We start from the raw sequence: 25,043 nt of genomic DNA, 5'->3' as shown, positions 1-25,043 counted from the left end.
CAAACTAATACTGCCACGATATTATTTTCTGCGCAGCCCGATAATGTTGATTGAAATGAAGTTGTAGAGCCGACGTGTGTGTGTTCGACCAATGCAAAGTATTGAAGCAATTCCACTTCGAGAAACTGTGTTAAAGAAGAATTTATTTATTTATTTATTTATTTATTTATTTATTTATTTATTTATTTATTTATTTATTTATTTGTGCCGTATTTTCCAAACCATTGCTCGCTAAAGATCAATATCGTCACTACTTCACATGTTATTGCTGCTTCTGCGTCCATCATTTGTGTACGCGGTGGTGCACCCTTTACAGGCAGTCGTGTCGACGGATGCCCTCGTTGGGAAAGGTGAGGAGTTGATTATCGTGAGTAGCCGAAGCAGGAGCTGTACCCGTTGCAGATCAATCAACTTCGGATGCATTTTATCCTCCATTGGCCGTGATGCGCAACGATAAGCCTCTTTTATTTGGCCGACGGGCATCATTTTATCAGCCAATAAACGCGCGCTGATAACTACACCTCGAAAGTGAGACGAGAACATGGATTCGTGTTACTGACAGTGAAGGGATTGGTGGTAGTTTGCTGTCATATCTATATCAGGTGAAATTCAGTGAGACATGGTTGGCTCCCAACAAATCCCAAAGTTTGACTTGTGGAGTCGAGCCAGTGATATATTCATATTTTCATCGCAACTACAACAATCCTCTTTACGTTTGCAGAGCCGCATCAGTGCTGTCGTGTTGGCTTTAACGCATGTACACAAATTTGAAAATAATACTTACACTGCACCTCGTGGCAAAGTACGATTTCCAACTGCACATCATGTTTTATTATATACACTGCGGCAGGTTTACCATTAGATTATAAAGCACCTAGTTAGTACATCTCATGACGAGTCGATAACACATACTTTGCATATCCATGAGAACGTCATAGTTTGTAGCGCAGTGTGCGGAAAACTTAAAAAAGTTATTTTTATTAAAACAATTTTTTTTCGTTAGCTAATGATAACCCACACTGAACATTAGGTTGCGTGAAAAGGCGAATTCACGTAGCGTTCATCACAGTGTTCATATTACTATGATGGGATGGGAAACATATCTCTATACTGATATCATTCGTGCGCCGCAAGAACCGCGGAAATAGTATCAACGAAATATAATTTTGAATCCGAGCCAGACTCCCGGGTGTTTTTCTGGCACCTAGTGTAAGATGGTGTGCGGAAAACACAATAGAGCACGAGGTGCCGACAAACAAGAACCGTGCTCGTCGCTTTGGCACCGATAAGAAAACAATAGCTTTGTCCCGAGGCACGAACGCTTTATTTACTTTCGCACTTGAGCGTACCGCCACCGCAATGAGAGGGCAGGAGGGATCCCGGCTATTTTCATCCGTCCCTCTCGCGGATGAGTGGCGGAGCTCGGCACTATTGAGGGCGCGCAATCACGTGATGCGCTTGCCGCGAACAAAGGTACGGACCGAGACGCGAATTCTGCGAATGCACCTTGAGAGTAAAGGAAGTCCCCCTATTTGTCATCATCTAACTGTTTCATACTGTCTTTGTGCACGGTAATCTTAAGAATTGTGTCGCTGTTCCTCTAAACAGGTTCGTACGTCACTGGGAGTCCAGTAACGCGATGCACTTGCCATGAGCAAAACTGTTGACCGGGACGTGAATTCAGCCGACACTAATAGGGACACTGGTTACAATGTCCTGCTAAATGACTCCCATAGCCATTCTTTAGGTTACTGTTGCGCTGACGAGCTCTTTCATTGAAACACTGTCCCGTTTGACCTATATATGTTTTTACACAGCTCGGCGGTACCTGATAGGTAACGTTGCGCCTGCAATCAGTGAAACGAGATTTATTATTTGTGGTGCACAAGGGCCTTTCGCGCGTTTTCATACGATTACATATCGAGGAAAGCTTGCGCGGGGCACTGGAAAGCAAGTTAACAATAGGTTTATAGGAAACTTTCTTTAGATTCTGTGAGAACTTGTGCAAGTATGCAACACGTGCGCTGGTCTCTTGTCTTCATTCTTTTCTGTCTGTGATGGTTCGGAACTACTCTTTTTTCTGCAAGATAGCTTTGCACACTGAAGTGATGACAGAACGTGCAAGTATGGCACGTGCTGCCATACTTGCACAAGTTGCCACACAATCTAAAGGAAGTTTCCAATAGACATAATGTTAATTTGCTTTTCAGTGCCCCGCGCAAGCTTTCCTCGATATGTAATCGTATGAAAACGCGCGAAAGGCCCTTGTGCACCACAAATCGTAAATCTCGTTTCACTGGTTGCAGGCGCAACGTTGCCTATCACATACCGCCGAGCTGTGTAAAAACACATATAGGTCAAACGGGACAATGTTTCAATGAAAGAGCTCGTCAGCACAACAGTAACCTAAAGAATGGCTATGGGAGTCATTTAGCAGGACATTGTAACAAGTGTCCCTGCATTCCCATAATTAAATACCTAAATTCATAGGGAAAGGAAAAGCTAAGAGGGAAAGCGAAGTAATGGCGGCCTACTACATTAGAAAGAAAGGAGATAAATGTGTAAGCGATCCCTATCTTGCCTTTTAGGGAAAAGGAATAGCTTTTTTGAATGAAAGATTATGATTTTGCTGATCTGCATATGTTTTCGCGACTGGTGTACGCATGCTTATGGTGAAAAAGTTATAAAATGGCTGGAGAATTTTAAATAAACCTCCAGTTGGCAGTCAGTGCTTGTCTGTGGTATTTGTCACCTCGTGTCCTTGTTTTGTTCGCGCTATTCAACCTCAGTTCGAAATATAACCAACCAGCCGTAATCAAGACCTTAGTAATGCAATTGGACCTTTAACATTGCCACAATTGCTATCTGGCTGTACTTGTATCCTGCCGCCGTCCCTGCTGACGGAATACGCAGTGTCGTGTAGGTAGCGTGAAGAACATGGATGGTGTCTGGCATTAAAAAGGCATAGTTTAGCAAAGCGGGACCGTTACCCCTCCCCCCTCCCCCCCTCGGTAATCCTTGACAGCTTTGCACATCACAGAAATGCAGACTCAATGGTTTCGCCATCGTCAGGCTTTCTTCACAATGTTATATTGATGACCTTCTCGTTTTGAGAAACAAATGATTCATTGAGAACTAAAGTCACGTTTGTTTGATGCTGTTCGTAAAATAAGAACGGTTTTAACTGCGCTTGGAAGTGCATAGATTCAGAGTCCTTTCGCAAGTTCGGACGCGTGGTGAGCCGTCGTGTTGGCACAAGACAATCCCAGCTACATCTCCATGCGGAGATTTGCGACCTCGTTGTTATCTAGCAGAACACACAGGACTCACTTAAGGCTCGACAAAACAGCGACAATCAGCGTTTCCGAAGTGCGAATTGGCCTATAGTGTTTCTATATTTTTTTGCAATATATCTCGGCGCACTGTGGTTGCGAAACTGCTACAGCCATGATAATGGTTTGCTGGTTCGATTGTAACCACAACAGCGACAAGCTCAAAACTAAATAAGAATCCCCCTTTTACAACAAAATATGTCACCTTCTGGATTGCGCAGGAGAGAGCACAAGGGACGCACAAAATCAGCACAAAAGCACAAAATCCACGCGGTCCTTGTAGTTAGCAGTTCCTGGAAAAAACATTCAGCTTAAAAGTGCTTATAGCTCTCGAAGCAACTTTCATGTGCATTTAATCAAATTTGAAGTTTTCCTTCGTTCTCTTCTACACCTGTCACACTTGGTCACATAGTATACCAGCAAAATTGATTTACTGCATAGTACATACCTTATAGTACAGTTTACTGTGTATAGTAAATTTACAATAACTATAGTGGTTTTATTTCAGTGGAACCCGTATGCGCCACAGTCTTCATTCCAGGAAGAGCATGTTAATTATGTTCAATGTCAGGAGGGTCAAAGAAGAGATCGCGCTGGTCTTGGAAGCCCTTCACAGTGAATCATTACTGACTGTGCGCGTAGCTTTATTTCGTATGAATTGTTTAGTGCAACAATGCCGAACTAGCATCTAATATAGCACAAGTAAGCGACATAACCAACAAGGTTTCATGCTTGAGTCTTAGGGTGTTCAGACTGCTGGGTTTACGTTCTCCTACAATACACTTTGGTGGTTCCAATATGAACACACTATTTGTCAGTGTAATGCAACAGAAAGAGCCAGCCGAACAACAAAGAAGGTTTACTACAGGGAATCTGTTGTTGAAGGAACCGAAAATGTTGTTGGCCACGCGCTTTCATAGGCTTTTGAACAGTTTAAGCGAAAAATTGTTTGTGTACAAGCTGCTCCTATTTTAAATATAGTACAAGCACACTGCAAAAATGTTTCTTAGACACAGTGCTGAATAAAATGCTATCGCCACACGTTCCAATAGTGCTAAGTTATAAGAAATTGTCAAAGACAACAACATGCATGCTTATGAAACCCATAAATAACCTGGCACATATAGCTTTCGTTTGCATAGCCTTGACGGAGGAAATGGTCGCTTTGTTGTGCAAGCTAGGGATTTCATCGTATAACGATAGGACCGAAAAGATCATCAAGGCCTTGCTCGTTTATGACAGTCAGTATTTGCCTGACGTATCTTTCCCGGCTTGGAAGACATAAGCATTCGAGGCTGGTTCGACTGCGGACGTTGCAAAGCGTCTGAGCAAGGTACCCTACAACCAAATCCAACCATGCTTTCACAACATCCGGCACATACTTGCTGATGAGAAATAAGTGTAGGTCATCCAAGCGGGCTCTTCGGCGATATCGATGACCTGTCATGCATACTGTGATAGTGTTTACTATCCACAACTCAATTCAGCGTGTCAGTGGGCTAAGCCGGATTAGAATCCGCGTGCCCCTCTCAAGTGTCGCGTCGCTGGTTATTCACCCACCTGTTGGTGGTAGTGCAAAAGTTGAGCATGGTGGTGACGCCAATCATGACGCGGGCCGGCACGGCATTGATGTCGAGCCAGAAGCTGATGAAAGAGCTGGTCACCAGCACGATGCCCGGCACGAATACGGTGCTGATGTAGAAAGACTTGTCCCGCGTGAACACCAGCAGCACGCGTAGGCAACTGTAGTTTCCTGCGTCAAACAAAACCGCAATGTGAGGAAGCACTGGATGGCGCGCTTGGAGATCGATTAAGAAAAGACAGATTTTAAAGGATAGTGGGTCTCCGATCTGTTACAGCCATCGAGTTCATAGTGCGCTGTTCTGAACAACTTGAGGGGCAACGGCGGCAAATGATTCGTCATGCAAATCAAAATATAAAATCGCATCTCTTCGTAGCATTACAGGCAGTAGCACTGACCAATGCTACGTCAACACACTGCAATGAGAAATATAATAATGCCAGTAATGCTGTTTATTTCGTACAAGGAGGCAGACTGCTTTTCCAGGTTGCCAACACGGATAAGCAATCCTTTTTGAAACAAATATGCTCCTGCTGGAGGGGGGGGGGAGGGGGAGTATTGGCGGAGCTGGGTTTAATGTTCAAGTTGAAGTTATAGTGTACTGATTGGTTACTTTGTATTCTAAAGGGCGGAGACAGCATTAATATATTACCATGACAATAAAATAAATAACTCAGTTTAACGGTAAAACAAATTTTGAAGTTGGAAGATGGGTCACGCATGGATAGTTAGGAAAAGGATATTACTTCGCCATGTCCTGTGTTAAGCAAGTAGCTTGTACCAGAAATAGCTGTTGTCCATACATATGTAGCTAGCGCAAATTGTCGCATGCGCCTAATTTTACAAAAGTATATGACAGTGGTGGCCTGCACAGTTAACAGATCACCATGGAGTTTTCTCTATATCAACTTTGTCACTCTGTAAAGCGATTATTATATAATAATGTCACCGATAACGTAATCTTGCGTGTCTAGCCACAACGAGACCACCTACGTAGCAGCTGAAGCGCTTGTTAAAGCAGTGAATACCGGCTCTAGAATTACAACTCAGTGACATATTCATGTTGCTGCTTCAAGCAGCCCCATATGACCTGTGCTGTGATATCACATGCAGTCGACTACAGGTTGCAGAAAACTACTAATGTCAATGCTTGTTCAAGGAACCTAAATGTATGTAGCGTGCTGTTCAAAGACATTAAGCGCTCATACGTCTGCATAAAATTACGCAGTCAGGAAATTACCCAATGACTAACGATGAATCTCAGTTTGCTTCATTATTTTAACGCCATTCTTGAGTTTGACCCTGCTGCATTGAAACAAAGAATAAAAGTAAAGTTAGCTCAATCGCCTAGTGAAGTGCTTAGTGATCTCTCGGACATCTACGTGCTACGTTTGATCTTGAAGTTTTAACATATTCATTACATTGCTTTGATGTAATTCCAGATTCTGACGTAGTAATTTTTTTAGATATGTTAAAGAAGATTGACGGTGTGTTTGATTCTTTTCTAATCATGATTCGTTGCCTACGGCTCGATAAGAGCAAGTGACGTCGTTACATTGGTGAATAATCTCAATGTACAACATGAACCAACGTTTTTGGGGTTTTCCGAAGCAGTTTATCGTATCAGTCATTCTTATTACAGCTGCTTAATAAATCCTCCTGTAATGATTAATGTATTTCTTTTTTTCTCTTGCTACTGCGCGGCCTGTCCAATTATTCCCAGCTGCTGTCTGTTTCTCTGTAAGGGATACAACTATACAAAGGCCCAAAGACACGCTTGCAAACACAGAATATTAGTGCCTCCTGTCACGCTACCGCACAAAAGGAACACGTGACCAGGTAACGCTACTCTAATCCGTTTGTGAGATCATTCATGCGCTGCAGATACGAGTGCAGAACTATACGGGTTTTTGTACGTGAGCAGCAGTTCTTATACTAGTTATTGATATTTCGTCAGCAGTATAACATAATAACTGCAACACAGTGTTACCGGTTCTTTTAGTGCGTATATCTGCAGGCCGTATAATAACAATAAAAAAGTGCGGAAACCGTCAACGATAATTGTAAGTGCGAGCGAATAGCCGAACCCTTCTAGAGCTTAAAACATTTCGCTTTATTAGAGAAACGATACGCTAGTAGGGGTCATTTAAATCTAGCAGTGAGGATATGTAGGTAGCATTTGTTTTTTCGCAGCTTAATTCCGTAGAGAACAGGACCATTAACGTGCACAACCCCGATTCGTGAAACGTGCGTTGTCTCCAGTGGCACGAGCACCAGCGGGCAAGGCGACTCGTAGGCCTTCAGACAACCCAAAGCTTGCGCGAGGGCAAGTGCATCTGATAGAGCAACGAAAGTTCCTGCTCAACGTTGAACGTGCTCCACAAGTGTGTTGCGTGAAGGCACGCGCCGTTTGTACCGGTGCTTTTGTGTGGGTGGTGAAAGTTCAACCGCCAACCACCACGAAAGCGGGCGAAAATGTCAAAGAAAGGTATTCGCTCTCTAAAAGTTGGAAGCCTTTATTTAGGCCCGTTTAATATATCAACTTCAAGCATAACCAAGAAGGAAACGGCATACAGCCACGCAAAACGTAGCTTATTTGACGTTGTCGCAGCTGATTCTGGTGCGCCGCGCCCCGTTTCTCACGGCGATTGTAAGTACTAAAGAACTGCATGGGCTGGTCGCTCACATGCCGGCAGTAGTGTAGTAAAGAGGAGGGGGGGGGGGGGGGCGTGGGCCCCGGGTACCAGGTGTCAGGTTGGAGGGGGATGGTCAAATATGTCTGGCAACCCACCTCTTTCCGCCGGCTTGATTAGGCGTAAATGGTAAAGAAAGCTCCGGTAACCAGCAGCCCAAGCTCATTTACCCGATCTACCAGATGTGTCTCAGAATTGTCGGTTGCAGCTTTATCAACATCCTACACATTCATTGCACGAATTTTCGGGCAAAAAAATTTAATTCGCTAAGTGGTCGCTAAACTACTCGCCTTAGCGGAACGTATAATGCGCAGTGCGCTCGTATGGTGCGCTCATGTCCCACCATGGTTTGTGTGTCGTCAGTATGTATAATGTTCAATTTATCAGTTTTGTATCGTTTCTATTAGTTTTGTATCAGTTTCGAATAAAAGCGCTGTCATAGTAAGTGATAGCTAACCGTCTCTTTGTCATTTTGTTGTTCTCACGGTGGCGTCCCACAGCGCAGGGTATTGAGCCCTATTCTCTTTAACTTAACTGTGGTTGGCCCTGCTGAAATATTACCCAAGACAATTCATCTATGAATGTACGCTGATGATATTTGTGTTTTGTCTTCTGCGGTGACTTGTCTTCAAGGGCGCACAGGAATTCAATGGCCAGCCACCTGAACTTGTTCGTATCTCCGCAAACAAGGTCTTGGTGTGTCCATCGAAAAATGTGCGTTAATCGAGTTTACGCGCAAAGCCATGGCACCGTACTTGGTTTCTGTCAATGTCCAGGGTATCAAATACCAGAAGTCTCACCACTTCTTAGGTGTGATTATCGACAGGGACCTTTCATGGAGCCCACACCGCATCTACCTAAAGCGGAGACTAATTTCGATTGTGCATATACTGAGGTTCCTCTGTGGAAAACTCTTGGACTCGTTGGTATTGCTCATGATGCAGTTGTACAAAGCACTGTTTCTTGGCTTTCCACGATACAGCTTGTCGGTTTTGGAGAATACATGTACGGCAAACATTCGTACCCTCGAAAGTTTGCAAGGCCAGGCTCTACGGATATGTTTTAGGCTACCACGATGCCCCTCGACTCACGCAACAATCATGATTGCTAGAGACTACTTGGTTCCAACATATATAACGATTAACAACCTTATAGCTAACATTCGACGTTTGTATGGCGCACCCAGTCACTACATCGCTGCTTTGCCGGCCCAAAAACCTAAACCCACATCTTCCAAACTTGTTGCGACACATCACGGCTACCTGCCGCCGGGCTTTACACCAGCGCCAACACCACTCTTACCCCTCTGGTGCCTACGACAACCACAAGTACGCCTCACGATTCCGGGAACAACGAAAAAAAAACGTCATTCAACAGTGGCTATACGTCAGTTCACACTGTCATTACTGAACGAGGCATATGAGCAAGCAACGCACATTTACACTGATGAATCTATCTCAGCCACCAGCTCCACAGGCGCTGTTATCATCCCGGCCTTACAAATTACAATTACGTTCAAAGTGACCCATATAACGACCTCTACGGAAACAAAACTTGCCGCTCTACGTGCCGTTGTTAATTAAATCGCACAAGCCAAACCTCGAAAGTGGGTCGTTTTTAGTGACTCCAAGGCAACCCTTCAGAGTCTGCAGTCAGCCTTCCGACGCAAGACCCATGAAGAACTGGTGTTTGAGACCAGAGAGGTTCTCCACCAAGCCCTCAGAAACGGACATGACATCATCTTCCAATGGCTTCCGGGGCACTGTGGCATCTTCGGAAACGACCTTGCTGATGATGCCACCCGGTCAGTGCATAAAAAAACCCTGACACTTCCTATATCCTTATCAAGGACAGACGCTGTGAGGAGTCTTCGTTTGCTTGCTCAAACCAAGACTGAAACTGTGGAACACCCAAAATTTCTCCAACTGCCTTCTGCACCGGCTGGATTCTACATTGAAGCTGCAGGTTCCATCGAACTTCTCCCGCCATGTTGCAACTTTACTGTGCCGCCTCTGGTTAAGGGTGGCTTTTACGAAAACCTACTCATTCCTTATCGGAATGAGCGACAGACCGATTTGTGACTCGTGCAAATGGGAAGAGACGATCGAGCACGTGTTGTGTTCATGTAGCCTCTGTGAGATCGAATGCGACCGTCTTCGGAGGGGGTTAAACTGATTAGATAGCAGGCCATTTTCAGAGACTAAGTTTCTCGGACCGTGGTCTCACGCGTTGCAGTCTTGCAAAGCGACGCGGGAATTGCTACGTTTCATAAAATCGGCTGTCCTCAGTGACCTTTTATAGGCTTGAAGTTATGGTAAGCTGCACGTATTCACACCGACAGTACCTTCTTCCCTTCCTCTCCTTTCATTTCTCCCCTTAAGCCCCTTCCCCTGTGCAGGGTAGCAAACCGGACGTGCGTCTGGTTGACCTTCCCATCGTTCCTTCTTTCTTTTCCTCCTTCTTTTCCTGTTGTTCCTGTTGTTGTTGTTGTTGCTGTGTGACTTCATGTCACAAATACAGTGTCCTGTTTCAGCTGTGTGGAATTTTACAAAAAGGTGAATTTTGTGAGGATATTTCCCGGTATTCTGTTAGGTTATGCATCTTTTTGATCACTAGGAACTCAATGTAATGCAAAATATGGAAGATAATTAGTAAGGATGTCTTAAATAACTGCTTAATTAGCAATTATAGAGGACGCATTACAATTCGGGAATTGAGGTCCTAAAGTCATGTTATTAACTCAACAAACACTCCTCTAAACAAAATCGTCTTGGGTGCTAGAGCCTGCAGTAGTTTGGCACTGCGGGTGGCCTAGTATGGCAGTACCGAAAGAAATATGAAACTGTGCACCAGTCCCGTCGATATCTCTACCTTCTCCATTGCGAGTGCAGACCAACAGTAGCGCAAGCTTTCCCTGGCACAGGTTTCATCGCGGCCTTCTCGTTTTTTGCATGGTTGCGCCAGGAATCGACGCGGAGCGTGCTCTATTCCGTTTCCAATCTCGTGGCAGTACCGCAGCTCGGATGACCACGTTTGCCAATAGCAGCAAATAAAGAAAGGCTTCATGGATCAGAATGAAGAGAACTCGTAATTGTCATAGCATTGGCACCCACGCAGCAAGGAAGCAGGTGGCGTTTTCTAATAAGGTGGGAAGATCAGCGTCACTGACACGCTACTTAATTTTCGTTTGGGTTCAGTACCTCCGATGATTTTTGTGAAGTTGTTGTTGGGCAACATATGACTGTCAGGCTTCAATTTTGCAAATGCAATATTATTATTACTTACAGCGCGCCCTAACAACAAGGACGAAGAAGGGAGAGAAACACGAGTGTTGACTCACGACTGAAAGGTTATTGTATTTAAACAGCCATATAAATAGGAAAACTCACATATTCATACACCCGTGCCCCATACATTCCCTCAACCAAAAGCGAGACAAGAAAGGCGAGCACTAAAGTAAGAAGTCCGATAATTTTAACGATTAGATGCTTCTAAAAAACATTAAACTAAAGAACAGCACCGCTTGCTGGAAGGGGCTAACGATCAAGTCAATGGGCTAACCATGGCTGGTTGCGCCGAGCACACAATTAGGACGACTGCCCAAAACCTGGCGAAATGGTCAAAAAGCGGAGAAAGAGCAAGCGATGGAAATTACATTGGTGATCGCCAAAGGCCAGCAGTTATTTCTTATGAACATAGGCTGACACATGGCCTCAAAAACGTCGTGAACAGTTCCGGTATTAGAGTTGTTTTTTCTTGTCCGAAGAAATTATCTAGTCTGTGCCAGGCTGTGCAATCACGAACACAGATGTCAGATTCGATTGCGCACAATTAATGTAATGTAAAGCATAGACCTAAATTCGTGGCGTGCCGCAACAATGCTGTGTACGAGATTCCCCTGTCACGTGGATCTCGTTACAACGGCCAAACGGGTAGGTGTATAAACAAATGTTGCAAGAGCATTCCTCCAGATTAAAGAATGCAGGTCCAGGTCTATCACATTTGGCCCCCCATAGCGCAGTTTGCAGTTGCAAGCCCATTTCTGATCGCACACGCGCAGGACAAACAAAATCTGGACAAACAAAATTGAAAAGGCTCCCCTCATTTCAGTTGGCCTACCTAGTCAATAAATGTGGTGACAGGTGCGTAAGCCAGTCGTCACTCGCAATACGCAGCAAAAAAAAAATTTTTTTTTTACAAGCATCTAATTGTTAGAATGATCAGACTTCTTGCTTTAGCGTTTGCCTTTCTTGTTTCGCTTTTGGTTGAGGGAATGTATTGTGCGCAGGTGTACGCATGTGGGAGTTTTCCTATATATATGGCTGTTGAAATGCAATAAACTTTTAGTCGTGAGTCAGCGCTCGTGTTTGGTCTCTCTTCTTCGTCCTTGTTATTAGTGCGCTCTGTAAGTAATAATAATGCAGATATACCGACTCGCCCAGCTAGCTACCGTACCACAATGCACTGTTGCCTCTAATATCGCTAAATAAAACTATCTTTACTGCCTGCCAAGCCTTATATTCGGACAGCAGATGTGCAAGTGCGCTCATCACAAGCTATCAGTGCAGCACCCTTCGTTATTTGGTGCAGAATGTAAAACAGCCTGTATACCTGCGACATTAGCGATCTCTGAAACGAATGCGAAGAACGGGGTCCAAGGTGGCTGTGCTGGTGCTGAAACATCACCCCCCCTCCTCCAACTCCCCGGAAATTTTCGATATCCTTGCTTTCCTGACTACCCCCGGGTGGGGGGGGGGGATCACAGAAGACCTATGGGGCCCCAGGTGCCGGACGGCCTAGCTACGCCACTGCCTGCTTGTCTCCTGTAGCTACTTCCTATCTTTTCGGTGTAACTTGCAAAATTTCTTCAGTAACCTCTTTATAAATTGGTGACAGGCTGGCGAACAATTTAGCTATAAGACAGGTGTCGCCAACGGGTGAATTGACCCGCAATTATTTCTCGAACGATTTCGCATTTCGAGGAGTAGAAATGCAAGGATACCAGTTGGCCGCAGTGACTTGTCTTTGGAGCGAGCACGAAATAGTTTACTGTTTGCATGTGAGCTGTTTCCGCTGAAGTAGTTTTGTATAGATAAACTTCCATTTTAGAAACGAAATACGCGGTTTTATAGAACCTTAAAAAATTACTTGTGGCAGGTCGCATTATTCTATTCTTTCAGCTGGAGTATTCAAACACGCGGGCATTACTAGCACGAGAAATTGAAACCTATTCAACTACTTGGCAGAATTTCTCTAATTGAATTCTTAAGTATTGACTTTAGTGCACATATTGCAACTAATGAGTTGTAGCCGATGAGTTTGGAAGGCGTATCCAATTAGAATGAATTTTCAGGATTACACACGTTTTGAGATATTCATTGGCAAGATATACGACGAAATAGACAGCCGTTCCTCTTAGTTTGGTGCTTCGATGCTTAAAACAGAGTTTTGATAAACAAGTAAGTGGAAGAACAGTGCATGTTTACCGTGAATTTGGGAGCGCATGTCTCGAAACCCGTGCCATTCTCAAAATATGTTCCTATAGTGGATATGCCTTGCAACCTAACCCGTGGGGGGCAGTTGTTCAAGTGTCAAATGTAGAGGCAGTCGCATTTTACCACATCCACATATATATTTTACCAATTTTCCAAATCGACCCTAATTCGAGATATTCGTCATTGAATTTCAAAGCTCATTCGAGGCAATATCGAAACCGAGCACTTCCCGCTGCTATAGCAGATGGAAATGCCCTGTAAGGAAGTGTGTGACAGTGTTTGGATGATGGCATGCCACGGCAAATCGAGATACCGCTCCCAGTCTGAAATGCGTGTAAGGCAAAGCATGCCGCATCGGTACCTGCCGCGACTTGCCGAGTCGTTCAGTTTCAAACTACGTTGGGTTTTGAAAGAAACGGGCTTGGACAAGCGGCTGGGACAGTGATGTCACGTACCACGCAAGGGTGAGGGACTCTAACTACAGATGTGTGTGCTGTGCTATATGCGCTCTCTCTCTCTTCTCCCCATCTTTCTTCCCCGCCCATCCCGCTCTCATGTGTAGGTAGCAAACCGGTTGAGCTAAAGTGGTTAACCTCCTTTCCTTTCCTTCTCGACTTTTTCCTTCCTTCCTTCAAACTACGTCCCGCATTTCGCCACGAGGTGCTTCCTTTTGATTTGATAACGAATCGGCCTTTTCCGCGCTTCCGGCACGCTTAGTTTCGATATTGTCTGGATTTACCGTGTATATTTGATTATAACTATCTCGAAGTATGTGCCACTTTGAAGACTTTATTTTTGCAAAAGAAAGAAAAATAGGTTGCATTAAAATGTGACTGCCTCCAAATCAGTTTAAGAAACTGCTCGCAAGCAAGGAATAAGAAGTTAATTAATAAATTTTCCTAAATTAGTCTTCTGAAGGTCGCGTTATTAGTGGCAAAGTATGTTTTCCTCACGTTAGAACTCATCTGCACAAACACCATAATCAGGGCCCCCAAGCTTTTCCAAAAAAAAATTTTTATCGCGTAAAAAAATGCGTTCTGTATATTCAGCCTCTTTCCTTACTCGTTCCAAACTCCTTTATTACTTTTTTTTTTGCGGAAATAACAATGCCTAAGCATCGTGTTCAAAGTAGAATTAACCAAGCGCTAAATGCCAAGCTGCTCGTTTTGTGTGCAACTCTACAGAATGCTGAATAAAGGTGCTCACGGGGGCACCTACGCTAATTATTGAAGTGCAATGACTATCCATGCGAAGCTGCTGTCTGCTGGAGATGATAGCATCCTATTGTTGTTGTTGTTTTTTAATGACTGATTCATGTAAATGTATGTCCCGATGAGCCGACAACTTATCTCAGTGATTCTACGTCTTGAATACCTCATCTCTAGTCCTACCGTTTTGTGATTGTGGGCCGACAGACGGTCTACAATTTTCTCTTCAACACTCAGCGTGCGGCTTCTGAGCCCGAGGCCGCGGGTTCGAGTCCCGACCACTGTGGCCGCGTTTCAATGGTTGCGAACTGCACGCATGCTCGTTTACCTAGATTTATATGCACACTAAATAATGTCAGGTGTTAAAAAATTAGGCCTGCGCCCTCCTCTGAGGCGTCTGTGAAACCACATGAATCAATGAACTCCGCGCACATCGGCGGCACTTTCAGCACAGACACGATACTTATGTTTTCCGCAGTCAGTCTACTTCGGGAACACGCATATAATGTTGGTATGGCTCCGTAATTAGTTTTCAAAACATTTCGAGCATCGTATTCATTTAGAGGCCGACATCATAGTGTGCGCATTCACCTACTATTGCACATTGGTATGGAGAGCCCGAAGAATGCGCGATAAATCTGGACACCGTTCCGAAGAAAATAATTTTTCTTGAAAACTACCACGCGGATGTCGTATGCACTGCAAAATTTTCATTCGTATTCACCTGATGTTGGCCGAGCTGTACCCGAACATCACATAAGGGTTCTCCATCTTGCTGTGAATATTGCAGCTGCTTTCGCGAGAGAAAATGGGAAATAGAAATAAATCGAATTCCGGGGTTTTACGTGCCAAAACTACGATTTGATTATGAGTCGCGCTATAGTAGGGGAATCTGGATTAATTTTGACCCCCAGGGGATCTTTAACGTGCCTCCAATGCACCAGACGCGGGTGTTCTTGCACTTGGCTCCTATCGAAGTGCCGCCGCCGCGGCAGAGGTTTGATCCGTCGACCTTGTGCTTAGCAGCGCAACACCATAGCCGCTAAGCCAGCACGGCGGGTAATGAAAATTGCAAACCATTCCGCAATTGACGAGATCTGCCATTAGGCTCATGTAGCGCGCAATTCTTCGAAAACTCTTGATCTCGCTGTTTGAGACAATTGAGCAACAAAACATTTTACATAGACCTCATTCGTGACCCAAAGGTAAGTTCCGCGAAACTCATAATGGTTGCGCAGTTTTGACGAGGAATATACCTATTATTACGAGTTGTGATTTGCCTGTTTTATTCGTGTATGAACTTTACAGCTATGGATTGTAAATTTATTTTTCCGGAAGCAAACTTACGGCGAGTCCTTTCTGACTCACACTGACCCTAGTTTAACTGTAACGCTACGCATTACGGACATCGCAGTTTTTCTGTGAGCTATGCGTAGGAGCATTCTAACTTTAGTATTTTTTAAAATTACTTTTCTTATTATAATTTATATTCCTTACGTGGCAAGAAAGGAAGGATGCTGGCAAAACATGAAAAGAAACAGCACAGAGACCAGCACATGATTCTATAGCTGGTGGGACGTAGTCGAGCTTCCTGATGAGTTATACCTCTCCATGTGTGTCTTGTGTCGCAGTAGCCAGTCTCGTTCTTGGCCAGGTAAGCGTTGTGCGCCCTCAGCGAGGTGGCCGTGTTGATGGACGGCTCGGTGGGTGACCAGTCAATCTTCAGCTGGCTCTCCTCGTATGACACTGCGACAGGCAGAGGGTAACGGCGAAAATCAGTGCACTTCAATACTCAGTCTGTGGTTCCTTCGCCGGGTGGAGCTGGCAAAACAGAGTACTTGAATTATCGTGGACAGTGTGCTCGTTTCGCTGCTCCATAACTTTTCGCGCTGTATTGCTCGGTCTGTTCACACATCTAAAACGGAAAATGGATGACCGCTAATCGCATGCTGGAGACAATAAACCATCCCTGCGGTCTTCAAGAAAGTCTGCTGTTGTGCTCGTTTCTACACGATATTCATAACGGAAACAGAGCAGATAATGGGGCATGACAGAAAGGCAGACAGCTCTTTGTCCGTCTTTGTTCCTTGACCAGTTTTTCTTGCGCTATTTTCGTCGAAAATATATCTCTGTCATCAAAAGCTTTTGTAACAGGGATACTGATGAAAAAGAAAATGATCACCCAATGATTACACCCCGGACGACTAAGCGAAATGAGCAGTCTGAAAAAGTAGAGCACTGGCCGACGTAGCCGTACCGACCTATAAATTCCAAGACGTTACTGGTAGAAATGATTCACATAGCTGGGTTGACCCAATAAACTGATACTGAAGAAGTAGTGAAGGGTGTGATTAATTAAACACGTACTTGGTAGATACAGCCTGACACTTCTGCCGCGGTGCAATGTGTCGGTATTATTAAAACCAGGCATCATGGGCCGCATTCACAAAGCTTTTCGTTCGTAAACTCTGTTAGTCATTGACCGGCCTGTAGCGTAAGAAATTACTGTAAACACGAACTTATTACTTGCTCAATTGCCATAGCGATGTCAACTTTCAATTGCTAAAGGAGACTACTGGGATGGCTCAGGTTGTACCACTGAATGACCAAGTCTAGGTAATTATTTGTTGTATGCTAACAGAGGTACTGCTTTCAAACGAGGATAATACTACTACCAATGACAAATCTGTTAGCATTCTGCGGTAGAACAAGTGCCCAACATACTTAAACGTAACGCGAGATATCCGACATCACACAGTGGCGTCACTCGTCATCTCCGCTGTGGGTGCGACAGACGCTGAGAATAGGACCTTAGACAGGCGTCCGTAATTCAGTGCCCCACTGCGTATCCAGGACAAAGGCCTATACTGCTGTAATCATCGAAAACCTCTGCTGTCACTGTTTGTACATGCTGGCAGAGCTAATGTTACATTGGAAGTAACGAGGCACCGTGCCGAGAAGCATCTTGCAGGGGATAGACGGTGACAGTCCTGCCTGTTTTCATAAATGTTTCGCCATGGCGTGGGATGTACTCTCCAGCAATGTATCTTTAATGAGGCCAATCTATAGTCAGCGCCAATACCGAACTGCTTCCCGCTTCATCGTCCTTTCGGCTCACGCTGTCAGGATGAAGAAAATAATGAAACTGAAGATTCGATGGTTCCTGTTATCCAAAAATAAAGAGGCCGATAGTAGGGCCGCAACGAGGTTTCGGAACCAAAAACGAAACGTCGCAAGACGTCAAGCCACGGGTTTTCGTTTTTGTCGAGTTCTAGATTTTTTAATACACTGTGAGCTAGTTTGCTGGGTCAACAGCCGAGTCCCATTTGGAAAGCCAAAATTTCATCGCGTCGGGAGGGCGTTAGAAAACAAAAAAGAAAGATACAGCAGCCCTTCTCATTTATGTGAAGTACAATGGCGAAATGCGGCGAATAGCTGCTGAAAACCCGCTGCTGTAAACCGTCATTTCATTTCGTGCCCAAACACCGCCCCGAGCCACGGCCTCGCATAGACAAGTACAGTTTAACCCAATTAGCACAATATTTCTGGTCAATACGGAACTAACGTTGTTTCTGCATTGTCCCCTTCGGGTTTACACTGACCCGGCTTCGAGCGCTACTTACGAATGACACTGTGGTGGCTGGTCTGATGGTTACTGAATGTTCGAGAGGGTGGGCCTCCTGTCTTTACCAACATTTCGTGGTCGTTTTTCGTATGCACACTAAACGATGCGAGTTTATCGAAGGGGAACGTGCAGCACACAACATTTAACCACAGAAAGCCACAGCACATGCCACTTCAAGAAAGTTAAAGCAAATTGATCACCTTTGTTCCGAACCAAAACTGATACATAGCTATAACTTTGCTCCAGTATGTTAAAACGCTACTACGCGTTTTGTCTCAAGTTTTGCGCGCTAAAATCTGCATTTTGCGGTATCAAGTTCAGCTGGCAAAAATAATAACTTGCGCGAGCAGCTACTTTGCCGTATTCTGATTAATGTGGTCCCATCTGAATATAGGTATTCGTACACAAAAAAATTTTAAAAAGACAAGAGAAAGGTAAGGCTTACTGCTCTCTACGGCAAAGGGGCACTTTGGGTTGTCGAAGGGGAATATCTTGAGGTTTCCCTGGCAGACTAGAGTCATGTGACGTCGGAGCGTGTACATCACGGTGCCGTTCGGGAAGAGGCGCAGGCCCATGTGTATCGGCGTCAGCGGGGTCTTGAATTCTCCGTGCTTGAGGAAGTAGATGTCGGGCTTCCACATACGAGCCTCGTGTAGCAGGCCGTTCAGGTGGCTGCCGCCCCCCTCGGTGGCGAAGAACTGCAACCGCCTGTCCTCCCAGCGCTGGTGCAGCAGGAATTCGATCTCGTATTTCTGCGCAGCGCCGAGAAAAACGGAACACGTTATGTCGAACTCAGAAATGATGCGCTCCCACAAAGCGTCACAGCATACGTGTACGTTGCAGAATTACGAAGAGTGTCCTCCGTTCCCTCACCGCCGATGTTTGAGAAAGAGGCTTGCCGCTTTTCCTCGAAACAATACGGACATGCTACATCAGTGGCGTTCCTGTTTTTTGATTAGTTTTTGTTGACTGAAATGAAATGCTGCTTTAACACACCAAATTTTAAAGCATGATTAAAATTATATAGAACATTAACATGACACCATGAGCAGAAATTCAAATGCCAAAAAAGAGAAGCTGATGAGAACGCCTGTTAGGCGTAAATACACGATTTCAATGTGCAGTTGCTATGCAGGTGATTTATAGGCCTCGAAAAATCCCGAACGCATGGTTAGGGGCCTTAATTAGGCCGCGGTTAAAATGCAGGAAGACATAGAAACGTAACAAAATATTTTAGTAGTTCCCGATTTATTCCCGTTTCCATTTGAGCTGGCAGTACGTTACAGTATCTCAATGAGTGCCTTCTATCTTCGCATAGCCAACGTTTCAGTATGAGCCTTAATTATCATGTTTCTTCAAGCGAACGCAGATAACTAACTGCAGTGACATTTACACTTTTTTGAGCTCCTGCTGCACGAAGAAATGCTGATTTAACAGATGAAATTTAATATGGTCTTGGTAAGAAGCCGAGTTTTTATTTCAGGATTCTAAAGATCAAAAGTTCAGTTAACTAAAGAGTTTTTCTTACGCAGTCAGCTTTACCGTAAGCCAATTGTATAGCGTATATGTAGAGCAACAACAGCTCATTCATAGTTACAGGGAAACAAGGTCACATATCTCGCACAAGATACCACATATACAGCAGATTTGAAAGGCTTTGCACCTCGTGTGTTGCACGAAGTTGCTGTAACATAATATTCTCTTAATTTTATTCCAGATCAGTGGAATAAAACCGATTCCTGCGTGACCATCAAATTAATGCACACACACAAAAAAATTGCTCATTGCATTTTTCGTTTCACCGAATCTAGGAAAGACATGGCGTTCGCACTTTCAGAATATTGCTACAGCTGCATAGTTAATGCCTATGAACGGCACTTTAAATCTGAAAGTAACTGACACAGCACTTTTCTCTGAATCCATTACCCCTTATTAGTTCTCATACATTTACAGTAGAGACAAATTTCCTTTTTTTCCGGGTATATTTTTTTGTTGATTTTGAAGTGCAATATGGTGCGGAAGCACAATTGTATATAGAAACTCAAAAGTGTGAAATATAGCTAGCTATATAGCTTCCTATTCATGGCAATTATTTTCATCGACACTTTAAGTTCGCATCGGAAAAAGAGTCGTTTTCGCAGGAATGAAGGAAAGTGTAAGCGTGGATAATAAATGTATCTCACTACGTGCATTCAATTTACTGTTGTATTTTCCACGATACGTCTGCAATGACATGTTTGTGGCGAAGGAGAACAAGTGCAGACACGGGCACTGGTTGCAGTAAATTACAATAAGCCGCAACAATAAAATTGCAGGAAAGTGGACGGGAAAACGGCTCCGGCCGTAGCTCATTTGGTGAGCGCATCGCACGAGTAATGCGGAGACGTGGGTTTGTATCGCACCTGCGGGTACATGTATTTTTGTCCACTTCAGTTTCCCTTTATTAATCATTTCTACATTTTCATTAAATAAACAAGTAATTCCCCTTATGCTTTTCTGGTTTCCTGTGACGTATACCTGCACTGAGTGGCACGTTTGCAGTAACCGATGCTTAGCAGCCGTAATAACCAATGTTCCGAAGCATTTATCCAGCAAATGACCAAACAAGATTATCCAGCAACTCCTTCCGGCACCAACGTATTGTGGGTGGCGGCTCTTTCAGAGGCCCACATTTCCCACAGTTTGCCTAGGAGCGAAATCTGCCACGACCACATGCGGGAAGCGTCACCCACGCACCAGGCTCGACTCGTCCGGCGAAGAAAGGGTCAGCAGCAGGACGCTAACGTTGACTTGGGTCCGCTCTGTGGGGAGAAAAATGCGAGGATTCGTTTAACGCGCGGCTCGCTGTTAGTTCACGGCAAAAAGGCTGCTCGACATACGTATGTCGATACCACGCTCTCCAGCCGATCGACCAGCCTACCCTGTGCGAGCTCGTCCCGTTACCGGTAAGGAAAAAACGCTCGCAGCGTCTTGAAAAGGAAGCTCGCAACACTTTGCCGTCTTGTATTTTTCCATCGTAAGTGCGACCACAACAGGCACAGTCACTCCAAGGACTTGTTCCTGAATGTGAACGAGCGGTAAACGAAATCTTCCTCGAGGTTCTTCCAACACGGTTGCGATGCGCTGAAGCTGCAGGAATGTTTCCTTGCAGGCAAGTGAACAGATAACAGTAGTAGATAATGGGCGTTAAGAAAAAGGATATTTATGCTTCTTGCTTCCCATACAAGACATCTAAGTGTTTGAACGAGACGGTTCCGTCATGCTTGCCTCTGTAACAAACAGCTTCAAACGTGCGTGACTGGAATGTCAACGTTCCATTAAATTTTAATTGCTCCACCGGAACCAGCCTCAAATGAAACAAGATAAAGCACGCTATCCGATAACTTGAGATTAGCTTTTCTGTTGCTCCTAACTTTGCTTCACTCATACATAGCATTGCGGGTTTGCGAACATATTTATTTGCTCGCTGAGTATGTGAAGGCAACTCGGTCCACGTGGAAAATATTTCGGCAAACGCAGTCTGAAATGCTATTTAAATATTTTATTCCTAATTTTTTTAATGCCGCCAATCCTATATGCACAGCACTAAAGTTGGCTTCTGTCTGAAACTGCTGCGCAAGAAAGTATCCAGACGACACACCAAAGTTCAGTTGCGAGTGCTCATTAAAAGGAAGCCCTGTGCGTACAATGATCTCCTCAAAGCCTTTTTTTTCTTCACAAGGGCGTGGGCCCGAAGGAAAGAGCGCGGCCACTATGGCGAGAGGAATTGCTTTTACTTCGGTCACCATCGTGACTAGTTCTTTGCAATATTCCTGCTTAATGACATTTGGGCACGTCCGTACGACACGACGTACTAATGAACGCGTCGGCGCTTCTCAAGAAGAGAGATACGTGCGGAAGAGACACTAATGTTCGGTTCTCTTCGTGGCCCTCTATGCTGTTGACAAGCATCCGGGCAACGAGAAGGAAAAAAAGAAGGGGGGGGGGGGAATGGCATTGCTGCGCCCGGAGGCGTTCATCAGCGCAAAGGCACGCGTAAGTTTCTCGTGTCCTCCAGAAGACGACGACTGGAATGAACGTGGTACTTGCCGTAAGGCAAGCGACAAATTCCAGTGTATATAGGGATAAGATTCGAGGCACGCAGGGCGCCTCTATGTGCGAATTTCTCGTTGGAACATTACTGCTAAGGTCATCATTTCCTTTCAGAATTCTAAAGTAAGTAGGCTAATGTTATATCTAGTTTTGTTATACATACCAAGTGCCCATCTGTTCGCGATACTGGGCCGGTTAAGCCACTGCCGATGAAGCGCCGTTGCGTTACCGTAAGTACCTAAAAATAACGGCGCAAAGGAGGCGTAGTTTTACTGGTTAGCCCGAACTGCTTTGCTGTTGCTCCTAGCATAATATATGAATCCAGGTGAATGCGAAACATGGGGATGTACAAAAAACAGTTGTCGTCCTCTAATCGATATCACGTTAAGACTTGTGGACACCAACGAATGCCATACAACTCAGCGTAAGTTTGTTTTACTACACGTGTCTTTATAATATCTACACACTGCTCGACAATCTTTCGCAGAAATAATGATTTGGCTGTCAATTCTCTGCAAAGAATTTAAATTTATTACACTTGGGGGTCGGCTAACAATCTATCTCCAAGGGAACAGTATATCGACGGAAGCATGGTTTGTTGGAAGAATTTTAGTGCTCAGTCTAAGCTCCAAGCCACAGACTCTTCTCCATTAACAACAAACGTATTCGGAAAGAATTAAATTAAGACATTTTTTTCCTGTGCACCTTAAGGAAAGACATGACCATGCGCCCTATTATCTGCAGTCTGTAATGCAACATATATTAAAATCAATACTTTCCTTCCTTTCACAGAAAAGCTTGAGTTCCTAAGCTTTTCAAGCAAGCTAACCTGTAGTACAACCATAAACCATGCCATAGTTCTTTTTTATAACTTCAGTATCATCCTAAATTTGTTGTGATGAAATACTGTGTAACCAATGCCAGCTGTACATATTGAGTATACAAGCACAACAGCACGTAGACAAAAGGGAAGGGTGACGCAAGAGCTAATGCTATCGTTACTTCCCTTTCATACACGTCTTGAAACTATTCCCTTTTATCTACACCTTAATTTTTTGTCGTCTTTTTTATCCGGTCACATTACTTATGCAGAAGCCATCCTAATAAGCCATCAAGAAAGACGATAACTTCGTGATGTAGCCCACAAAGGCAATTCAATCAAGTATTAAAAAAAGCTATACTCCCTCGACTTTTGAAGTGCATTAATTGCCGAAATATAGATGAAATGAGTAACAGACAGCAGTGCGTAAGACGGAAGGTAACGCCAAGTCATACTAAAAGGCGGTTATTGCAACCCACACGGGCCAGTGTTCTTCATTGCTTGTAAAACTTTCAGTATTACAGTCGAGATGGGTGGCTTCCTGAGCGCGGCCGCATAGGGCTGTGGCATTGTCAGAGCATGTCCACGCTTTATTCGCCGTGCTGCATCAAAGAAGTACTGTTCATACCGAGTCATATTTCACGTGATCAAGCAAAAATGAAATCTAGTCATCATCCTCATCAGCCTATTTTACGTCCACTGCAGGACGAAAGCTCTGCGATCTCCATTTACCCTAGTCCTGCGTCAACCGATTCCAACTAGCGCCTGCGAATTTCCTAATTTCATCATGCCACCTAGTCTACTGCCGTCCATGAGTGCCCTTCCATTTTCTTGGCACCCATTCTGTAACTTTAATGCTCTACCGTTTATCTAACTTCGCATTACATGGCCTGCCTAGCTCCATTTTTTTTCTCTTGATGTTAATTAGAATATCGGCTATCCCCGTTTTCTCTCCGATCCATACCGCTCTCTTCCTGTCTCTAAAGGTTATGCCTAACATTCTTCGTTCCATCACTCTTTGCATGGTCCTTAACTTGTTCTCGAGCTTCTTTGTTAACCTCCAAGTTTCTACCCCATATGGTAGCACCGGTAGAATGCAATAATTATGCACTTTTCTTTTCAATGAAAGAAGTAAGCTTCCAGCCAGGATTTGGTGATGTCTGCCGTATGCACTCCAACGCATTCTTTTTTATTCTTCTGTAAGTTTCCTTATCCTGATCAGGGTCCCATGTGAACAATTGAACTAAGTAAACTTACTCCTTCCCAGACTCTAGAGACTGAATGGCGATGCTCAACTCTTGTTTCCTTGTCAGGTGATTGATCATTATCTTTGTTTTCAGCATATTAATTTCAACCCCACTCGAACGCTCTCTCTGTGAAGGCCCTCAGTGAGTTGTTGTGACTTCTCACCAGTGTTGCTGAACAGGACAATGTCCTCTGCAAACCTTAGGTTGAATTGAATTCAATTTAATTTTATTGACATAATACAATTTACAATGAACGGAATTGAAATAATCCGTCTGAATCCCTAGCCTGAGGCTTGCTGGACTTCATTCAAGTATAGTTCTGGAAAAGGGCATGTCACATAACAAACCAATACTGATACAAACAAACAATATTTGTACTAGCATTATAACATTTGAAAGCTAATTATAACACGATTATTACGCTGCGATACAATTTCAAACGCGTCCTGCATTTATACAGGTGCATTTCACTACATTAACCCACACATTGTTACAGTTGTACAAGCAACACATTCATGTATATGAGGTCACCGAGATATACCCCGTTGATCCTGACTCCTAAGCCTTCCCAGTTTAATAGCTTGAATACTTCTTCCAAGCATGCAGCGGATAGCATTGGAAAGATTCTGTGTCCTTGCAAGACCCCTTTCTTTATAGGTATCTTTCTACTTTTCTTGTGGAGAATCAAGGTAGCTGTGGGAAAAAGAGAAAAGAATACAGAGAAAGGCAGGGAGGTTAGCCAGAGGTACTTCCGGTTGGCTACCCTGCACGGGGGGAGGGTTAATGGGCACAAAAAGAGAAAAAGAGTGGAAGGAGGAGATAGAGAGACGAGCGCAGACAAAGCGCGTACACTATAGAGCGGTAGGGTCGCCATTCTTAACGTCTGTCGTGAAGCTCTGTACACGGCAGGAACTTTAATAACGCGAGTAAGGCCTTCAACGTGGATGTT

General features: G+C 44.3%; 1 protein-coding gene across 2 annotated transcripts in view; it reads right to left on the bottom strand.

Moving 5' to 3' along the window:
- Positions 1-25,043, bottom strand: part of pHCl-1 (pH-sensitive chloride channel 1) — a 91,895-nt gene that overhangs the window by 18,311 nt on the left and 48,541 nt on the right. For both annotated transcript variants that reach the window (XM_075692591.1, XM_075692592.1), the window contains exons 4-7: positions 20,672-20,736; positions 18,381-18,687; positions 15,916-16,056; positions 4,893-5,085 (exon numbers count right to left, since the gene is read on the bottom strand). In XM_075692591.1, coding sequence (XP_075548706.1) covers positions 4,893-5,085; positions 15,916-16,056; positions 18,381-18,687; positions 20,672-20,736 — 706 coding nt within the window. The remainder of the gene's footprint in view (positions 1-4,892; positions 5,086-15,915; positions 16,057-18,380; positions 18,688-20,671; positions 20,737-25,043) is intronic.

The sequence above is a fragment of the Dermacentor variabilis genome, chromosome 5 (assembly GCF_050947875.1).
Source record: "Dermacentor variabilis isolate Ectoservices chromosome 5, ASM5094787v1, whole genome shotgun sequence".
In the NCBI taxonomy this organism is placed as follows: Eukaryota; Metazoa; Arthropoda; class Arachnida; order Ixodida; family Ixodidae; genus Dermacentor; species Dermacentor variabilis.
This window is presented reverse-complemented; position numbering and strand designations above follow the sequence as displayed.